The following is a 20,795-nucleotide window of genomic DNA, read 5'->3' on the forward strand; positions in this document are numbered from 1 at the left end:
ATTGACACAATTATAATTTTTTTAAATTTACCAAGCGGCTCAATGTAACCATTATTGGTTCCGTCCCGATAGCGGAACCAATAAAAACTGGACCATAGCTGCGAGAAAGAGTTGGCACTGGTTATGTAGTGGTTTTAAAAACTGATTTATAGTTTATTTTAGTAGGGAACAAAACAACGTTTGTGAATTCAGGTCAGTAGTTGTTAAAAATATATCTGTAATTTGTGTGTTTTTTAGCTTTCTTCCTATATGGAATGTTTTTCAAAATTTTAAACGTGTCTACTGGGCCAGAAAGTAATGGTTTATGTGAAAATTAACATTTGGGTAAAGTTGTCGCAACCAGGTTTATCTTGTTTATCGTGAAGTTGGTCTTAACTTTTTATTTCAAGTGGCATTAAAAAGTCTTAAAAAGTCTTGAATTTAACTTGCCTTATGCTGTAGGAACCCTGAAGAATGAACGTTTTCTGTTTTCAGGAATATCTGGCCCAGCCCAACGTCTCCAGTAACGAGAAGATGTGTCGCCGTCTCCAGAGAGAGGTGCTGCTGGCTCACTGCAGCCTGCTGCGCATCCGACTGTCTGAGAGCAGCGTGCAGCCAAGCCTGGAGGCTTTCAGGAGGTAGGTCAGGTCCGAGGGCTGATGGCGGCGTATTTTAAGAAATGAAACCCACGATGCTTACATTTAACTATATGCTGCATGTGAAGTACCCAACAAAACTGTTTACTATTTAGCTGCTTCTGTGTTTTTAGTAAAAAAAAAAAAAGAAATACTTCTGCAGTTTTTGTTCTCTAGCAATCATCTCACTGCAAAAAGGAAATTATAAGTAAGTAAACATTTGTTGAAATGAGTTTGAGTGATCCACCAATGGAATACGATTTTCCAGACTTAAAATAGGAACAGTTTATCTCCATCTTATAACAAGAGCAGTATATCTACTTATCTTATTTTAGGGGTCAAAATACTCATTCCATTGGAAGATAATCTTATTTACCTGCTGAAATCAAGGACAAATACAATAATTTAAAGAACATTTTACTTTAAGTTCCCTTTTTGCTGATTCTGTTTTAATTTCACAAGAGTATTTTATTGAAATTAAATGTAGGTGGACTGTATTTAATCGGTTTCACTAGAGTTTTTGGTGTATGAGAGTAAAGGGGGATGCATAGAAAGTCACATCACATTTTTATGATTCTTTCTGTCAACATTTTTTTTGAAAATCGTGTTTTTCTTTCTCTTTCCGCTTCAGTCATCATGAACTACTTTGTGTTGGTTTGTCATATGAACAAGGGAATGCAGGTTCAGATGTTGTTCATATAATTTAATGTCCTCGTGTTTGAGTCGAGCCACAATCGTATCTGTTTGCAGAGCTTTATAGATGATGAATGACCTATTCTCAGGTTCTGTGGCGTCTGCGAGGCACTGACTGCGTTGAAATGCATTCCTGAGTTGCATTGCAGATCCGAACCGTGCAGACCGCTCAGGTCTTCGGCGAACCGCTGACTCAGTGTTACCAGAACCAGAACCAAACGAGGTGATGCAGCATTTGGTTTCGGCTCTGAAACAAACGCCCTAAAAACCTGAGATGTCCAGAAGAGCTTGTTGGCTCCCTTCAACGTTGTTTACTACAGCTTTCTATCAAAATCTGTTTACTGAGTCATTGAAGGACGAGATTGAGGCTTTTATTTCTGCAATTGCTTTTAGTCAACGCTTCTAAGCGTTTGACACATTGATCAAAAGCGAAGCTGGAAGGTTTTCCCTTTTAAAGAACTAGTCTATGATAGGGCTGCGATTGCGATTATTATTTTTTTCTTAATATTGTGATTTTATGCGATTTTATTTATTTATTCCTCGCCGTGCGGATTAGTTGCTAAAAGACCCACAGCATCTAAACTCGGAGCAGTAATTATTGCGTTCTGCCTACAATATATTTCAATCAAAATTGCAATTTTGACTTTTCTCCGCATTAACTACAATCAACAAAAATGGCCTCTAAATAAAGATATTTGTAAACAAGGATTATTTTAAATATGAACTTTTAATGTTTCTATTGATCAGAATATTATTCAAGAGAACAGCTTTTAATTTAATTGGACATCAATCCTTGTTGAACATAAAGTGCAAAGTCCAACCAACAAGCAAGTCTATGTATTAAACTGATTGACCTGTACTTAATGCTTTGTATGATTGTACAAACTCTAAAACAAGTAATAAAATTAGATTATCTCACTGCTGCAACTGTCTTCCCTTCCATGTGGAGGAAACCCACTTTAAACATTTTACCAACACCTAATGGACGCGTCTAATTCACTATTTGTTACATAGCCAAAGATTTGTAAATTACGTTATTTTAAATCACGATTATATTTAAAATGCGATTAATTGTTCAGCCCTAGTCTATGAATGGGGCTCTATAGATAAACCTGCTTAGCCTCAATTATTACTCGTGTGTTACCTTTTTACTTGAGTCACGTTTCTTGCTTTTTGTTTGTCGTTGTGTGCAGTTTTGACCAAGCCATGCAGGCGATGAGCAGCGTAGCGGCACGCTTCACCGACGATCTTTTTGAGGTGTTTGTGGAGATGCGGGCTCACCTGTACCTGCACGCTGCCACGCTGCTGCTGAAGATGGCCCAGGATCGGCAGCAGACCTGGCGGGCCGTCATCGACCTGGCCGCCCTCTGCTACCTGCTGGCCTACCAGGTACTCGAGGGTCGTTCTGCAGCCGCCCTGCGTTGTTGATTTTTCTTTAACTTTACTACGTTTATTAATATATTCTAGGCTTACATATGTATCGCTGTTTTATATTTTTAACTATTTTTAACAAAGACATTTGCTTTACCATCTTTTTTTTTTGTTTGGTTTTCCACCAGGCTCCCAGACCAAAGGCAAAAGTGACCAAAAGGGACCAGTCCGCCCCGCAGCTCCTGGAGCTGCTGGCCAACGACCGGCAGAGTCAGGCCGGACACATGCTGTTCAATCTGAGCACCGACGCTTTCACTTTAATAAGAGAGGTCCGCTCATTTCTCTTCTTGTTCTTAATAACAGCTTTCGTATAGAATGTGTAAACGTGCACGCAAAAAAAAATGTAAAATGTTGACTGAAATTTACACCATAAACAGTTGAGACAAAATTATTGCAATTTTTTCCCCCTATCTTTTTGGCTTAATGGTTCTTTATACTAGGGCTGAACAATTAATTGCATTTTCAATATAATCGTGATTTAAAAAAAAAAACGCAATTTCTAAATCGCAGAGGTCTGCAATTTTTGGTTATGTAACAATTAGTGAATTAGACACATTCATTAAGTGTCGGTAAAATGTTTAAAGTGGGTTTACCTCCACATGGAAGGGAAGACAGTTGCAGCAGTGAGATAATCTAATTTTATTACTTGTTTTAGAGTTTATATAATCATACATAGCACTAAGTACAGGTCAATCAGTTTAATACATAGACTTGTTTGTTGGTTGCACTTTATGTCCAACAAGGATTGATGTCCAAATCAATTAAAAGCTGTTCTCTTGAATAATATTCTGATTAATAGAAACATTAAAAGTTCTTGTTTTAAATAGTCCTTATTTACAAACATCTTTTTTTAGAGAACATTTTTGTTGCTTGTGGTTAATGCAGAGAAAAGTCAAAATTGCAATTTTGGTTGAAATACATCATTAGCAGAACGCAATAATTTCTGCTCCGAGTTTAGATGCTGTGGGTCTTTTTAGCAACTAATCCGCACGGCGAGGAAACAGATTGATTTGTTGTTTGTATATATTTAAAAAGACATGATAAATTAAACTGGGGGAAAAAATCACATTAAATTGCAATATTAAGAAAAAAAATCGCATTTAGATTATTTAGCAAAATTGTTCAGCCCTACTTTATACCATAAAGATCTGTTTCTAGGTTCAGATGTCGTGATTGTCTGTTTCTTTGTGCAGGTGGTGGAGGCGTTTGGGAACCGTAGCGGTCAGGACTCTCTGTTTGAGCTCCTCTGGGGTCCGCAGGCTTTCCCCGCTTCCTCTTTCATTGCCAACGATGACATCCACTCTCTCTGCTCTTTGGCTCCAGAGCTCCCTCAGCTGGCCAAGTTTGACACCGGTAGAAATCTTCAAATCTGCCTGGACTATCAGAAGGTCTAGAGATACTTTCCTTTGCAGTAATAACTCCTTGTTTTTTTTGTAGGCTCCATCTTGTTGCACAGTGGTGAGTTGCAGCATCTGAGCTGGTTGGGGCTGCAGTGGACTCTCCTGGACCAGAGGCCGCCCATGAGGGACTGGCTGCAGCAGCTGTTCCCCAGGCTTACCCTGGAAACCTCCAAGTTGGACACAAATGCACCAGAGTCCATCTGCCTGCTGGACCTGGAGGTAAGCTGCCATAAAATAAGAGCTCATCCGTGTGTTTTCTGATCAAAATTAAATTTGCTAATTCCAAAAAAGTAAAAAAAAACAAAGCAACTGGACTTGTTTTCCGTAGTTGAAGACGTTTCGCTTCCTCTCCAGGAAGATTTCTCAATTCAAAAGGTACCAAGTAAACTTGGTACTCATCATTACTGTAGACCGGGGTGTCAAACTCATTTTGGTTTAGGGGCCGCATACAGCTTAATCTGATCTCAAGAGGGCCACACGAGTAAACTCATTGCAAGATTAAATAGAACTAATAAAAGTGGACTTGTTGATTTTTATATTACATGAATTTCACTTTTACACAACATATTATGAATAACTTCAGCGCTTTTAAGAAAAGTGTGCAATTTCAACAATACTTTTACTCAGTTAAACATTTACTTGTGCATTATGCATAATAACTGATCACAGTGATTGTAAAATGTTGAAAAACGTTTATTCACATTTTTTGGAACTTAAAAACACTCTCCTACATGACAAAATACATCAAACAGATAAAAATTAAAAAATTATTTAAAATTTTCCACACCTGAAGCTTAATCTGCTAATTAAAACACAGCGCTCCTCGTGGACAATATAGGAACTGCATATTTTCAATTAAACGAAGTACATGTTTTTTTCAATAATTGTTTTATCATTCTCTTCCTTTTATCTCCTCTTTCTTTCGCCTTTTGTTTTTTTTCACCTTGTTCTTCCTTTCCTCTCCTACTTTTCCATTGTAGTGTCCATATCATTTGAGATATTCCCCGCATGAATCATAAGAAAACTATTCACATTCATAAATCAAGCGGAGCACTATGGCAAAAGCAGTACTGCTCCACTTGTGAAAGTCAAATCTGATTAGGTCTTTTTGGCATTAAGACAACAATTCTTATTGCCACATTGCCAGTCAGGACACTGGGGGGAAAAAAAAAAAAAAAAAAAATTATAACGATAATGCATTTAGCCACAGGGCCGGACTAAATTGTTCGGCGGGCCGGATCTGGCCCGCGGTCCGTATGTTTGACACCCCTGATCTAGACCTTTTGAATTGAGAAAGCCCACTTGCTTTGTTTTTTTACTTTTTTTGGAATGACCATGACCTGGATGACTGAGAATCTTCACCAGCAAATTGGCTAATGAATCCAAAAGAGGCGTACGTGGCGTGTGCGTTAATATGTCTTGTGAGAGCGCAGTCAGCAGCTCCGTTTACAGGGACAAAAGTAATGGGAATAAATGGCCGATCGGAATAAAAATGCGTCATGTAAACGAGCTAATTAGAATATGATGATCAGATTAAACTCAGACTGAATGAAATTGAAATCCAAAGGAGAAGGGTTGTTTATAGGCACGTTGATCAGATTATCAGTCGGCGTAAACGCTCGTCAGGCTCAACTTATCCCGAATGTGGCAAAGTTATCCGTGTGTGTATGTGCACCTGACGTTAACGTAACATATTTGTTAGTGAGTGATGGAAATACGTCCAGAAGCAAAACTGTCGGGCTCCCAATAATTTTTTTATTAGAAAAAATAAAAGCTCAAAATTGTTGATTACTTTGAAACATTTCAACCATAAATAAAACCTCGGGCAAGTCCAGCCTGGGCAACTGGAGGACGAGGAAATTCATATGAAGCTGCTTTGTTTACTGTTTTTTGTTATTTAGCTAGAACGGATTGATTGTGAGCCCATATAAACGGCACAATCCAATTATTTAATCCAAATACATTTTAATCAGATTGTGAAATTTTGTAGCTACTGGGATGCAAGTTTACATTCTAAAATTGTGATTATTTTGTATATGGAGTTTCATGTTTAGAATTTAAAAGCTTGTCTGAAATGTTGTTTTTATGATGTTTAATCTTCACGTTTTCTTGCCCTGTTTGTCATTTTTGTATTGTATTGATTTGATGCCACCTGGCAGGAGGACAAACAGCAGGAATCGGCCCTAAATATCTTTCCTCTGTTTGGCCTTCTTCGTCCAGGTGTTTTTATACGGAGTGGTTTTCTGCAGCCGCTGTCAGCTCCAGGACACGGCGAAGATCGGCCGCAGCCTGAGCCCCCGGCAGCAGCAGCTCTTCGAGCCGCGCTGCCTCCCTCTTCCTCTCCTCCGCCTCCTGACCACGGACCGACAGAGGGAGTGGTGGGACGCCATCTACAGCCTCATCCACAAACGAGCAGCGTGAGTATCAGAAAGCCTTAGCTGCTGCACCACCAGAGACACACAGGATAACATTTTGATTTCAAAAATCAGAAAATGGAGCACCTCTGCTTTTGAGCAACAAAGCGTTTGACTATATTTTCTTTTTCATTTGTAATTTCATCTCTAACTAATGGTAGACTTCTCTGAAAGGCTTTACAGAGCTAGCACACTTTGCTGGCTTCTGTGAGGGTGCACAGGTCTCCTTTCACTCTCATTAACTACAGAAACACAGAAATAACAGGAGAACTGCTCTCTGGATGATTTCGTTATGAAGGGACATTAGGTTTGAGGATTTGAGACTCTGCCCACGTCTTCCACTGTTTTAAAATGGAACATTTGTGACTGGGCTAAAGAAATACATTGCTCCAAAATTTGCATTTTAAAAAGCAGTTTTTTCACCCATTACAATAGTTTTTCTTTCATCTTTGTTAAAGTGCATGTTCTGTTTTCTGCCTTGAATTTTAGCTTTGAATGCTTTAATGCTTTAAAAGCGTTAATGTTTGCCTCCCTGCAGTCCTTTGACGTCGGCCAAGCTGCGAATGGTCGTGCAGCACGGACTGAGCACTCTGAGAGCCGGGGAGAAACACGGGCTTCAGCCGGCGCTGGTCATCCACTGGGCGCAGAGTCTCAGCCAGACGGTACGCTCAAACACACACACTGATACTCACAGGTTAAGTTCAGCCTATTAAGCTGCTGGGGATGCTTTCTTTGTGCTGTTGTTGTTGTTTTCTTCTTTTTTTAATAGGAAGAAACCTTCACCACATCTCAGATGTAAAATAACAAGCTTTGATTCCTTTTTTTTGTGTTTGGGGTATTTGTGTGACAAACAAAAGCACAAAGTAGTGCATAATAGTGAGGTGGGAGGAGAATTATATTTGAAATAATTTGGAAATGATGTGAAAAGTGGGTTTTGAATTTGTATTTAGCCCCTTTTAACTCTGATACTCCTAAATAAAAAATGTTTGCAACCTATTGCCTTCAAATGAAGGGGCGGGTCATGGAAATGTATCAGTGGCAACCAAAAGGTCTTGTAGTAACTGCAGGAGCTGCAGAGATGCAGACTTCATGTGAGCGAGCCTGTCAACCCAATAATGGGCAATAAGTTCGAAGGAGGAGTGGCAACAAGGAAGCAGACTTTTTAGAGAAAAAACTAAAAACGTCTGGGTTTTTTTTTTTTTTGGAGTATGGCAAAGGTAGTGGCAGCATCATGCACAGACCAGGAAGCAGGCCAGCGTTGATGGAGCTAAATGGGGAGATCTTAAAAGATAATCTGCAGAAGACTTGAACTGGTCCAGAGGCTCACCTTGCAAAAGGTTAAACATACAGCCAGAGCTACAGTGGGATGACTTGGACGTAAATTAAGGTTTAGAATGGCCTAGTCAAAGCACAGTCCTGAATTCAGTCAGTTTCATATTTTTGTTAAAAAATATATATTTATTATTTTCCTTGCCCTTTAAAAGTACGTTGCTTTTTGTCTTTCCCATGAAATCCTAATGAGACGCGTTGAAGTTGGTGGTCGTAACCTGACAAAATGTGAAAATGTTCAAGCCAGGCGCTTGTAAATTAGGGCTGAACGATTTTGGAAAATAATGTTGTTGCGATTATTATTTTTTTTCTTAATATTGCGATTTAATGCGTTTTTTTTTTTCTCCCCAGTTTAATTTATCATGTCTTTTTAAACATATACAAACAATAAATCAACTTATTTCCTCGCTGTGCAAATTAGTTGCTAAAAGACCCACAGCATCTAAACTCAAAGCATAAATGATTGTGTTCTGCCTACAATATATTTCAACCAAAATTGCAATTTTGACTTTTCTCTGCATTAACCACAAGCAACAAAAATGGCTTCTAAATAAAGATGTTTGTAAACAAGGACTATTTTAAACAAGAATTGTTAATGTTTCTATTAATCAGAATATTATTCAAGAGAACAGCTTTTAGTTGATTTGGACATCAATCCTTGTTGAACATAAAGTGCAACCAACAAGCAAGTCTATGTATTAAACTGATTCACCACTAATTAATGCTGTGGTAAGATTCCTGTAAGTTTCTGGCAAACAGTATGATTATAGAAACTCTAATACAAGTAATAAAATTAGATTATCTCACTGCTGCAACTGTCTTCCCTTCCATGTGGAGGCAAACCCACTTTAAACATTTTACCAACACGTAATGGACGTGTCTAATTCCCTGTTTGTTACATAGCCAAAAATTGCAGACTCTGCGATTTGGAAATTGCGTTTTTTTAAATCGCGATTATATTGAAAATGCGATTAATTGTTCAGCCCTATTGTAAATGTAACCAACTTTATCCTGTCGAGATGCACATACGTCACGAAGCCGTTTGCACAGCTGGCTCAGAAACATGTGGAAATGCTTGTCGGCAACTGTGCGGACGCCCGTGTCTTGGCAGCTGCTCCTTTCCGTTTGTTCCTGGCCAGCTGCTCGGCAGGATTAAGTGCAAACGGTTCAAACAGCCGCGCGCGTTTCCTTCGCTGTGTCTTTTGTGTTCACGGTGGGGTTTATAGCAGCTGAAGAAATGGTTTGTGTCAAACAGGCGTTTCTAGTCCTGCGTTTATGCTAATGCGGCAGCCTTGCCTACTCTCTGATATCTGGATGTCTTTGCTCAATAACGCAGGGCGATGGACTGAACTCCTACTACGACCAGAAGGAGTACGTCGGCCGCAGCGTCCACTACTGGCAGGTTGCGATGCCCATGTTGGAGAAAATAAAACTCCGACGTGGAATAGCAGAGCCGCTGGACCCCCTCTTTATACATTTTACATCCAAGGACATTCAGGTTAATGTTAGACCCCGCAACTTTTTAAACGAGCAAGTGGAGACGGGAAGTGAAGCTTCACCGACGTTTGCTGTGTGTTCTGTTCACAGATTTCTTCTGTGAAAGGTTACGAAGAGGAGGCCAAGATCGCTTACGCTGTTCTTCTGGACATCGAAGGCAGAACAGAGGAGGCGATCGCAACGTTGGAAAGCATCAATAACATGTCGTCCACCTGGCATTTAGCGCAGGTAAAACAGCAGGGATCAGAGCGTAAGCTTGGCTGTTGTTTTATGAAACGTTTACTTCAGGATCGGGAGAGATCGGCAAACACAAATAAGAACTCAAACACTGTTTCTGTTAGATTATAAGGCACACATTTATTATTATTCCCCACAGAATACAGCACATCAAAACAATTAGCTCTTCACACACGCAAAGTAGCAAGTGTGCGAAGCAAAATAATATGAGTGCACTCAGAATACAGCAAATATAAGCAAAATAAGAAATACAGAATCAGTCTTTCCCACAACACATTGTCATAGGTTCCCACCACAAGTTAAAACAAGTTATAGCAAAATATCACATGTTGTTTTTTAGTTTTATGTGAACTCAAAAACAAGTAATATAAGTGAAACAAGTTATATAACTGAGCAGGTTTTCCCATAATACATTGTTAAAGAGTAAAATAATTATTTAATATATCAGCTGTAAAGTTCTCGTTACATAAACTTTCTGTGCTGTTGTAAGTGGTTGTTGCATCTGGTTCTTGCTTTATGATCCACAACGCATTACTCCAGTATTTATACTAGAAGATTTAAAAGTGTATAATGGGATCTAACTGCTTTTCTTTAAAACAAGGAAGCAATTATTCCTATTTAGTACCAATTGATTTTGCTAATAAATGTATATATATTTAGATTTTAATGCATAAACTGACATAGAATGTAGTAAATTCTTGGGGGGGGGAAAAACATTTTAATGGCTTGTTGTTTAAGATAATACGTTTTTGCTATACTGACCTGCATACAATATTGGATTTAACAAGCTGATGTCAGCTGGTTAGTCAGGCTGTCTGCTCCTGCAGCTTCCCTGCAGGTGTTTTATAACAGTGTTGGTGATAGGAGAGAGGTAGAAAAGCAGCGGTCAGACATTTCTTATATCAATGTTAGTTGTTTTCTTTATGGGCGATTTTCTTAGAGGAAAGAATAAATAATTAAATAAAAAAATCCTAGCAATTCCTGTGTGGGAAAAGAAAAAAGTTATTGTTTGATGGACTGTCAGTAATTTCCTTTAGGTCTATAGCAGAGGTGTCCAAACTTTTTGGCATGTGGGCCGGAATTCTGAAGTCAAAAGTTTTCGAGGGCCAAAAAAATGGATAATAATAAAGATAAAAATAACCCAGAAATGATGTTGTGATTCTTTTACCTGCTTCACAAAATATGATGATTTCAATTAAACAAATTATTTTGAGTTTCTGAAGCAAAAGGATGTTAAATCACTGTAGTTACAAAGCTAAAAATGGGTTTTGCACATTTGCTTTATTAAAAGATGGTCAAGCAGTTTGCTAATTATGTTAGACTCACCTGAAAATAAAAGAAACCTGAATTATTTTTGGTCTCGCAATATGAGAACTGGATTTGGGTCGGTATTTATTTTAAAACACTGAATTTTACTAATTTCAATAAAAATTTGATGGAAAAAAAGCGTTAAATGCACAAAAATTTGCCTCTGAGTTAAAGTCCTCAGACAGATGAGGTCATATTTACTATGAAATTAAATAGAATGTAAAAGCTGTGGTTATTAAAACATGAATATATTGTGTTGTACCAGATGTTTTCAGTCGTTAAGATGAAAATCTGTCTGCATTAATTTTAGCCTAATAGAAATAAAATGTTTCCATCCCCATCAGCCAAATTTTTCCAGTAGACCAAATGCAGTTGGGGGGGCCACACAGAATCAGTCCAGGGGCCACAAATGGCCCCGGGCCGCACTTTGGACATGGGGACAGTTTCTTTTTAAAGTTTTTTTTTTTTTTTTATTATTACAATTTACTATAATGCACAACTTTTCTTTGTCTTCAGATATATCAGCGCCTGGCAGAAGAGGCCAGCAATGGTGTGGAGGAGACCCAGGACAGGTGTATGACCTTTCTAAGGAAGTTCAGGAACTACTTGTCTAAAATCTACAATGCCAACGCAGAAGACATCGAGAAGGTTTGAATCATGAAAAGAGCTAAAACAAAGACATTTTGATCAATATTTCCCTCTGAGAACTGTACCTGAAACCATGTTATGTTATGTTCACCTTTTGTTTCTGGGCCTCTTTGCTAACTTGTTGCCTCACAGCTTCCTGTGTCCATGGAGGAAGTGGTGGACCTCCTGAACGATGTAAATCAGCAGCTGGGTGAAACCGGGGAGAACCTGGAGGAAGAGGAGGAGCTGGAGGTTCGGCGAGGGCCGACTCACTCCAGCCCCGCTCGCCTCTCAGAAACCAGCGCCACCATCTCGCACATTAAGTTTGCTTCTCCCTCTCCGAGCAAAAGCATCGTTTCTCCTTCCAAAAGACTGGTGAGTCCCTACCATGAGTTTTATGTATTTGGCACATATTTTGGTTGATCAAAGATGTTTCTTTGCTTACTTTTTACATGCCTCTTTTTTTTTTCTTGTTCAGATTTCACCAAAGACGCCACCTCACTGGGTTGAGGACCAGAAAAGTCTCCTTCAGATGTTATGTCAGCAAGTGGAAGCCCTCAAGGTCAGCACTAAAGATTTAAACACTATGTCTTGGCAGCATAAAGACTAAAAAGCAATAATATATACATAAAGATGATTTTAACTACAGATTACCTGCAAGTTTTATGCAGAAAATGTCAGAACAGCTGATGCTGCTCTCAATTTGTTAGCTTAGCTAAAGAAAAACGTCTAAAACAAACATCCAGAGTGAAATTTAAAGCTAAATTAAGCATAAACCAATGTTATGCATTACAAGTTTTACCTTTTTTCTCCCCCAGAATGAGGTTCATGATCTGAAACACAACGCATCAGTGAATTCCGGCTCTCCTCATCATAAGATGTACGGTGAGACCTACAGGGCGGAGAGCTTGCAGGAGCCCTTTACCCCCGTCCAGCCCTACCATGGCGCCCCCCTAACAGGTCCGTGTTAATAGAGCTACTCTCTCTTTCGCAAAAGTATTCAGATTTTTCACGTTTTTGTCACATTACAACCCCAAACTTCATTGGTTATATCTGCACAATCTGCGCATAACAATTAAGTTTCTTTGCTCCAATTCTTAATGAAATCTAGTGCTGTTGTCAGCTGCCATCTAATTATTAAACAGTTTTTTTTTTTTTAAATGTACATTTTTGGCATTAATGCAAAACATGGTGTTGGTGGAAAACTAGCAGAAAAAAGACACTGACCCTACAACCACAGCTACAATGAAAATGGTTCTTCAGGATCCAAAATTGCCCCTTACTGACAACCGTAACCCGAGTCAAGGAAATGTCTCTATTTTTTATTTTTTTTTATATACAGTTGCTTTTTCAAACAACAATCAGAACAGTCAATATTTTGACACTCTTGTGCATGTTGGTTATGAAAATTTAGCTTGGAATCGTTTTACTGCCACTAACAATGTAAGTTGCAACTTCACTGCAAAAACAGAACTAAAAATAAATAAAATTTTCATGAAATGAGTGTATTTGTCCTTGATTTGAGTAGGTAAATAAGACTATTTGCCAATGGAGTAAGATTTTTCCACTTAAAATAGGAACAATTCATCTCCATCATCTTATTTCAAGTGCAGGATGTCTAATTATCTTATTTTAGGGGTAAAGATACTCATTCCATCGGCAGATAATCTTATTTACTGGCTCAAATCAAGGACAGATAGACTAACTTTGAGAACATTTTACTTGTTTTTAGATCCGTTTTTGCAGTGTTTTATCCGTTAAACCGACAGAAAAGGTGTTATAAGTGCAATTTGACAGAATTCAAGGTAAAAAATAATAATTCTAATAATTAGGTTTTTTTTCTGAGTACCCATAAATGGCTACATGCTGAACAAAATGGTCCTGTGGTTAAACTTTTGCTGCAGTAAGTTATACTTTAGGTGTAATACTAATATTATTAACCTGAATTTGCACTAATCGGAAGAACTTGACGTGCTCCATGTTTGGTTTCGCTCGTTTTGATGGCCTCCAGCTCCAGAGTAAATAAATCCCCTCTGAGGTCCGGTCTAGTATCCAGTCTGTTTCTGTTTTTTCCTCCGTCTAACCAGAGAGTCCAGCCTCATAGCGATTGGTAGCACTAGACGGGTGAGAAAGGCTTTTCCTCTGCAAACTTCACAGTGGGGTCACATGACAAGACGATGACTTCCTTGATTGTAATTTCCATATTAATACGTTAACAGAATTGGTGCCTCAGGGCCTGCAGCATACCTAAAACACACCAGAGTTAAGGCAGTAAAGATAAATAATAGAGGCGACTATTTTAGATTTCATTTTTATTTTGTTATGGTGTGAAACAGTGAGTGTCTGTTCTCATTACTCGACATTATTAAGACATTATCACCACCTGCTGTAAGAAGTGGGAATAGACAAGCCCCCCTACGTTTTTTTTTTTTTTTTTTTTTTTTTGGTATTTTTATTTATTTTTGCCCCAGATTAAAGCCTGCGACCCATTTTACGAGACTCGTTTGGACCTCAGCGTATTCCTGCATTAGGCTGTAAACCAGGGGTGTCAAACATACGGCCCGCGGGCCGGATCCGGCCTGTGTCCTGTCTGGCAATGTGGCAATAAGAATTGTTGTCTTAATGCCAAAAAGAGCTCATTAGATTTGATTTTCAAAAGTGGAGCAGTACTGCTTTTGCCATAGTGCTCCGCTTGATTTATGAATGTGAATAGTTTTATTATGATTCATGCGGGGGAAAATCTCAAATGATATGGACACTACAATGGGAAAGTAGTAGAGGAAAGGAAGAACAAGAAGAAAAAAAAACAAAAGGTGAAAGAAAGAGGAGATAAAAGGAAAATAATGATAAAACAATTATTGGAAAAAAAAACATGTACTTCGTTTAAAAATCTGCAGTTCCTATATTGTCCACGAGGGTCGCTGTGTTTTAATTAGCAGATTAAGCTTCAGGTGTGGAAAAATTTAAATAATTTCTTAATTTTTATCTGTTTGGTGTATTTTGTCATGCAGGAGAGTGTTTTTAAGTTCCAAAATATGTGAAAAAAGTGTTTTTCAACATTGTATAATCACTGTGATCAGTTCTTATGCATAATGCACTTAAGTAAATGTTTAACTGAGTAAAAGTATTGTTGAAATTGCACATACTTTTCTTAAAAACGCTGAGGTTATTCATAGTATATTGTGTAAAAGTGAAATTAATATAAAAATCAACAAAAGGTCCACATTTATTAGTTCTAGTTAATCTTGCAATGAGTTTACTCGTGTGGCCCTCTTGAGATCAGATTAAGCTGTATGCGGCCCCTAAACCAAAATGAGTTTGACACCCCTGGTGTAAACGCTTATGAAGTTAAGCGCCTCTTTCCTTTCACATCAGTTCTGTTTTGTCTTCTCGGTCCATCACACAGCCTCTCAATTAAATACTTTGGAGTTTATGGTTGTAATGCAACAAAATATAACACATTTTAAGGATAACATGATATTCTTATAGTTTAAGGCTATCAATACCTTTTGCAAGTCGCTGTACATAGCCATTAAAAAATCAGTTTATTGTACTGTTTTTCTTTTTCTTTCAAGTTGCCACCACAGGCCCTCCTGTTTATTACAACCAGTCTCCTGCTTATAACTCTCAGTATCTGCTGCGGACAGCTGCAAACGTAACCCCCACCAAGGTGATTATTAGCATTTAACACCCATTCATATAGAAATAAACCTTTACTGTCGTACTTATTATTATTTTTTTCCTCTATTTTTTTCTTTTCAGGGTCCGATGTACGGCGTGAACCGCATGCCGCCGCAGCAGCACATGTACGCCTACCAGCCGCCCACTCACACGCCTCCGCTGCAGACGGCCCCGCCCTGCATCTACCCGCCGCAGGAGCAAGTTTTCGGCTCCCCCCTCCGGTTTGAATCCCAAGCCACCGGCCTTCTTTCTCCCTACAGCGAGGAATATTATGGCCAGAGCGTCGCTCAGCAGACTAACCCAACTCTGCCCGAGCCCGGCTACTTCACCAAGCCCTCCGTAGTCCCTGTCCAACCACCGAAGGGTATGGAGGGGAAGCCCGTGGACTTTGGGAGGCTTTCCTTCAGCCAGCAGGCTGCGGCCGAAGTCCCCAGAGTGCCGAGCTTTGGAGCAGGGGCCGTTGGTCAGTCCACATCCACGCCCGCTTTCAAATTCAACTCCTTTGCCAAATCCCAGGAAAGAGATTTGGGTTTCTCTGCTTCCCAGACGAGGCAGAGTGAAAGTTTGCTCGGCCTCCTTACGTCCGACCTGCCCCCGAAAACCGACGGGGTTGTTCCAGAAAAGCCGCCGGGGCAGGAGCAGCAGAGCATCTTCACCTTCGGTCACAAGAACATGAGCGGCTTCTCGTTTGCCGATTCCACTCAGAGCCAAGCGGCGGGAGGTCTGTTCGGCAAGGCGGACCAGCCGTTCAAGTTCGGCGACGCAGTCGGCCCGGCGTTCGGCGTCGACAAGATGGCGGAGCTGGAGAAGGTGGCCGAGAGCGACGAGAGCGCCCACGCCGAGGAGGACGAGGACGGCCCTCACTTTGAGCCGATCGTCCCGCTCCCCGACAAGGTGGACGTGAAAACGGGCGAGGAGGAGGAGGAGGAGATGTTTTGCAACCGGGCAAAGCTGTACCGCTTCGACGCCGAGACGAAAGAGTGGAAAGAACGAGGGATCGGCAACGTCAAGATCCTGAAGCACAACACTAAGGGGAAGGTCCGCCTCCTGATGAGAAGAGAGCAGGTCCTCAAGATCTGCGCCAATCACTACATCACCTCGGACATGCTGCTGAAGCCCAACGCCGGCTCAGACAAGTCCTGGGTGTGGAACGCCATCGACTACGCAGACGAGGAGCCCAAGCCCGAACAGCTGGCCATCCGCTTCAAAACCGTGGACGAGGCGGCTCTCTTCAAATCCAAGTTTGAGGAGGCGCAAAAGGTGGAGCTCAAGTCGCCAGAGAAGCAGAAACGGCAAGAGAAGAAGGAGGAAAGCTCGAAGGATTCGGACTCGCTGGCAGCGCGGTTTGCTCCCTAAAGAAGGCGAGTGGGAGTGCTCTGTGTGCTGCGTGCGAAACAAAGCCGCGGCGGCGCAGTGTGCGGCGTGCGGCACCGCCAATCCCCAGGCTTCATCCAAACCAGAGCTTCAGATGACTGGCCAAAGCAAAGCCGGTCCGTTCACCTTTAAATTCGGCACGGATTCCTCAAAGCCGAGCGGCTCAAGCTCCACGTTTACCGGATTCGGCTCTTTTGGGACTTCAGTTCCCTCCTCGTTCACATTCGGCGGCGCCGCCGGCGGCAGCAGCTCCTCCTCCTCCTCGAAGCCCGCTGACAAAACATCCGGCCCGTTCGGTTTCAGCGTCGGCTCACCGTTTGCCGCCAAGAAGCCAGAGCAGTGGGACTGCGCCGCGTGCTCCGCAAAGAACGAGGCGGCGACAGACGGCTGCGCTTCTTGTAAAGCTCCTAAAACTGCAGCCAAAGCGCCGCAGATCGCTCCGGCAGCGGAGGCTCCCGCGTCGACACCGGCTCCCGCCGCCGCCGTCGACGCGGGATTTGCCGCACGCTTCGGCAAGAAACCCGGACAGTGGGACTGCAGCGTTTGCGAAGTGAGAAACGAAGCGTCTGCCGACCGATGCGTTTCCTGTCAGAGTCCAAACGCGGCTTCCAAGTCAGCCGCCGCGGCGCCGGCGGCATCGAGCGCGGCGGCGGGCTCGGCACTCGGAGTCGATTCTACCAAGAAGGACGGGCAGTGGGACTGCAACGCCTGCCTGGTCAGAAACGAAGCCTCGGCGGCCGAGTGCGTCTCCTGCCGCTCTCCAAATCCCAATCCGCCTTCTTTGGCGGCCGTGTTTGGCAAGAAGGAAGGCGAATGGGACTGCGACGTGTGTCTGGTGAGAAATAAGGCGTCTCTGAGTGAATGCGTGGCCTGCAAGACCCCCAACCCTAACGCCAAAAGCACAAGCACACCCGCCCCGTCTGCCTCCTCTTTCAGTTTTAACTTTGGAGCCAAGAGCTCGTCGACTCAGCCCGCCGGCGCCGCCTTTGCTTTCGGCAGCGGCGGCGCGTTTCAGTTCGGCCAAAATAAGGAAAAGGCCTCGGCGTCTGCTTTCAAGTTCGAAGCTCCCCAGACAGCGCCGGCCACGACGAGCTCCTCCAGCTTCTCTTTCTCGTTGCCCGTCTCCGCCGGCGGCTTCAAGTTTGGCGTCCAGGACCCCGCCGGCGCTTCGGGCTCCACCGACGAGCCGACTCAGTCAGGGTTCGCCTCCAGCGTCCTTAAAAACATGGCCGACAAACACAAGGAGAAGGAGAGCGCGTCTACCTCCGCGGAGCAAACGGAAATCGATCAGAACCCGTTGGTTTCAGGAAAGGCCGACGCGTTCAGTTTCGCAGACTTGGCCAAGTCCTCCGAGGGCGCCTTCAAGTTCGCCCAGGCAGATCCCGGTTTCAGAGGCTTCTCCGGGGCGGGGGCGAAGGTGTTCTCGGCCCCGCAGGCGACCCCCACCAAGGCGGAGGCCTCGAACGAGCCGGAGGACGAGGGCATGTATAAAACGGAGGAGCACGACGACATCCAGTTTGAGCCGGTGGTCCAGATGCCCGAGAAGGTGGACCTGGTGACGGGCGAGGAAGACGAGCAGGTCCTGTACTCCCAGCGCGTCAAGCTCTTCCGCTTCGACGCCGCCTCCGGCCAGTGGAAGGAGCGCGGCGTCGGCACGCTGAAGTTCCTGAAGAACAACGCCAACGGCCGGCTGCGGGTGCTGATGAGGAGGGACCAGGTGCTGAAGGTGTGCGCCAACCACTGGATCACCACCACCACCAACCTGAAGCCCCTGGCCGGCTCGGACAAGGCCTGGATGTGGCTGGCCAACGACTTCTCCGACGGCGGCGCCAAACTCGAGCAGCTGGCCGCCAAGTTCAAGACGACGGAGCTGGCGGAGGAGTTCAAGGAGCGGTTCGAGGAGTGCCAGCGGCTCCTCCTGGACATCCCGCTGCAGACGCCCCACAAGCTGGTGGACACGGGCCGCACGGCGCACCTCATCAAGAAGGCCGAGGAGATGAAGTCCGGTTTGAAGGACCTGAAGTTGTTTCTGACCGACGAGAATACAAAGATCCAAGAGGACGACCCGCAGGGAGACTCCGCCGCCGCCGCGGGAGAAACCTCCGGTCTGGGGGTGCGGCCCCACGGCGAGGCCGGCCCCGCCCTGGAGTGGGACAACTACGACCTGCGGGAAGAAGCTCTGGATGACACCGCCGACTCGTCGGTCTACACCACCCCGGCGTCCAGCAGCCCCCTGAGGAAGAACCTCTTCCGCTTCGGGGAGTCGTCCGGCGGCTTCAGCTTCAGCTTCCAGCCCAGCATCAGCCCCTCCAAGTCCCCCGCCAAGCTCAACCTGAGCCGGGCCTCGGCGGGCACCGACGAGGAGCAGGACGCCGCCGCGCAGGACGACGAGCGAGACGGGCAGTACTTCGAGCCCGTGGTGCCGCTGCCGGACCTGGTGGACATCTCCACGGGGGAGGAGAACGAGCAGGCGGCCTTCAGCCACCGGGCCAAACTGTATCGCTACGACAAGGAGGCGAAGCAGTGGAAGGAGCGCGGCATCGGCGACCTCAAGCTCCTGCAGAACTACGACAGCAAGCGCGTGAGGCTGGTCATGCGGCGGGACCAGGTGCTGAAGCTCTGCGCCAACCACTGGGTCTCCGCCGCCATGAGGCTGGAGCCCATGAAGGGCGCGGAGAAGGCCTGGGTGTGGAGCGCCGTGGACTTCGCCGAGGAAGGCGACGGGCGAGTTGAGCAGCTGGCCGTGAGGTTTAAGACGCAGGAGACGGCGGACGCGTTCAAACGGGTCTTCGAAGAGGCCAAGGAGGCACAGGAGAAAGGAGAACTCATGACTCCGGCGGCATCGAGGGTCGCCGCCACACCAGAGCGAGGGGCGGCGGCGGAGTCGTCGTCGTCTGAAGGCACAACGGCGTCCGTTTGTGGGCAGGCGGCCATTGCGGTTCTGGAGGAGACGACGCGGGAGCGCACGTCCACGCCTCCTCCTCCTGCTCCTCCTGCCGCCGCTGGCTCTCAGAGTCCAGCCAATCCCATGAAGACCGTGGTGTCGCCCCCCAAGTTTGTTTTCGGCTCCGACTCGGTTCAGAAGATCTTCGGCTCTCCTAAATCGGAGTCCCAGGCGTCTGCGTCTGTGCTGGCTCTGAGCGCCAAAGATGGTGGCAGCTCAGCCAAGCCGGCGCTTCCTGCTCCAGCATTCAAGATGCATACAGGTGAGAGAAAAAAAACTATTATTTTAAGTTTACTATGAAAGCCAGAGGTTTGCTTCTCATTGTTTGATCCTCCAACTTGACACTTGACCCATCGCCTAAGTATGTTTTCATAAAACCCTCATTTTCTGACTATGTAGCCATTTAATGTGTTACTGCAACTGTTATATTTACATGTAGAGATCTGTGCAAACAGAACCAAGGTAGTCATAAAATTCTGCATCTATACTCCCGTTTAGAGGATTCAAGTCTCTCATCATCAGCATGAAAGCCATTTTACCTTCAGGCTCAGGAATTAAGTGCACGAGTTTGACTAATAATTAAAAAGTCTCATTTATTATGAAGCCCCTTCTGAGGAAAAACACTCACCTTTTATAACTACTTATAGGCTTTTGGCATAATTTTCCCTGCAGAAGTTCCCTCTGCAGAAATGGCAGCGTCCTTTTTTTTTTTTTTTTTTTTTTTTTTTTTTTTTTTTTTTAAAGGGTTGCTTTTCTGGCACAGACCCAACTTTGAGCTTATAGTCCCCAGATATCGAATAAGTGGGTGAATCTCAACGTTGATGTCAGCCTGGGTTCCAAAAGTGGGTTCAAGTTTGAACCATTAAGCCCAAACTGTCCGCCTCCAACTAAAGGAAATCACCAGAGCTCCTCTGAAGGACAGAATCTGCCAATTATCACCTTGAGCAACGCTGCGTTCTGATTGGCTCGTTGTAAACTTGCATCATCCAATGTTTTTTCTGATTAGAGGTCGAGCGAAACATCGGCTGGCCCATATTTGTTTGTTTTTTACTGTCCTGCATCGGCCAATACATGCATCCATTCGCCGATCCGTTAAGCAAAAAAAAAATCTATTAAAATTGTAAATCGGATGTATTGTGACATTTTTTTTACTTTTAGGCCATATTGCACAGCCCTAATAGTTCGTTTAAACGCAGGTTTTAAGACTTGTGTAACATTTGGTATCATTTTTGTCACGTAAATGGAG

General features: G+C 43.6%; 1 protein-coding gene across 1 annotated transcript in view; it reads left to right on the forward strand.

Moving 5' to 3' along the window:
* Positions 1 to 20,795, forward strand: part of ranbp2 (RAN binding protein 2) — a 43,186-nt gene that overhangs the window by 7,918 nt on the left and 14,473 nt on the right. The window contains 16 exon segments of the mRNA XM_021323734.2: positions 475 to 617; positions 2,501 to 2,696; positions 2,867 to 3,007; positions 3,932 to 4,091; positions 4,176 to 4,357; positions 6,359 to 6,555; positions 7,091 to 7,214; positions 9,218 to 9,379; positions 9,469 to 9,606; positions 11,440 to 11,571; positions 11,704 to 11,925; positions 12,029 to 12,112; positions 12,369 to 12,510; positions 15,126 to 15,220; positions 15,313 to 16,581; positions 16,583 to 19,811. Coding sequence (XP_021179409.2) covers positions 475 to 617; positions 2,501 to 2,696; positions 2,867 to 3,007; positions 3,932 to 4,091; positions 4,176 to 4,357; positions 6,359 to 6,555; positions 7,091 to 7,214; positions 9,218 to 9,379; positions 9,469 to 9,606; positions 11,440 to 11,571; positions 11,704 to 11,925; positions 12,029 to 12,112; positions 12,369 to 12,510; positions 15,126 to 15,220; positions 15,313 to 16,581; positions 16,583 to 19,811 — 6,616 coding nt within the window.

Source organism: Fundulus heteroclitus, chromosome 7 (genome assembly GCF_011125445.2).
Source record: "Fundulus heteroclitus isolate FHET01 chromosome 7, MU-UCD_Fhet_4.1, whole genome shotgun sequence".
NCBI lineage: Eukaryota > Metazoa > Chordata > Actinopteri > Cyprinodontiformes > Fundulidae > Fundulus > Fundulus heteroclitus.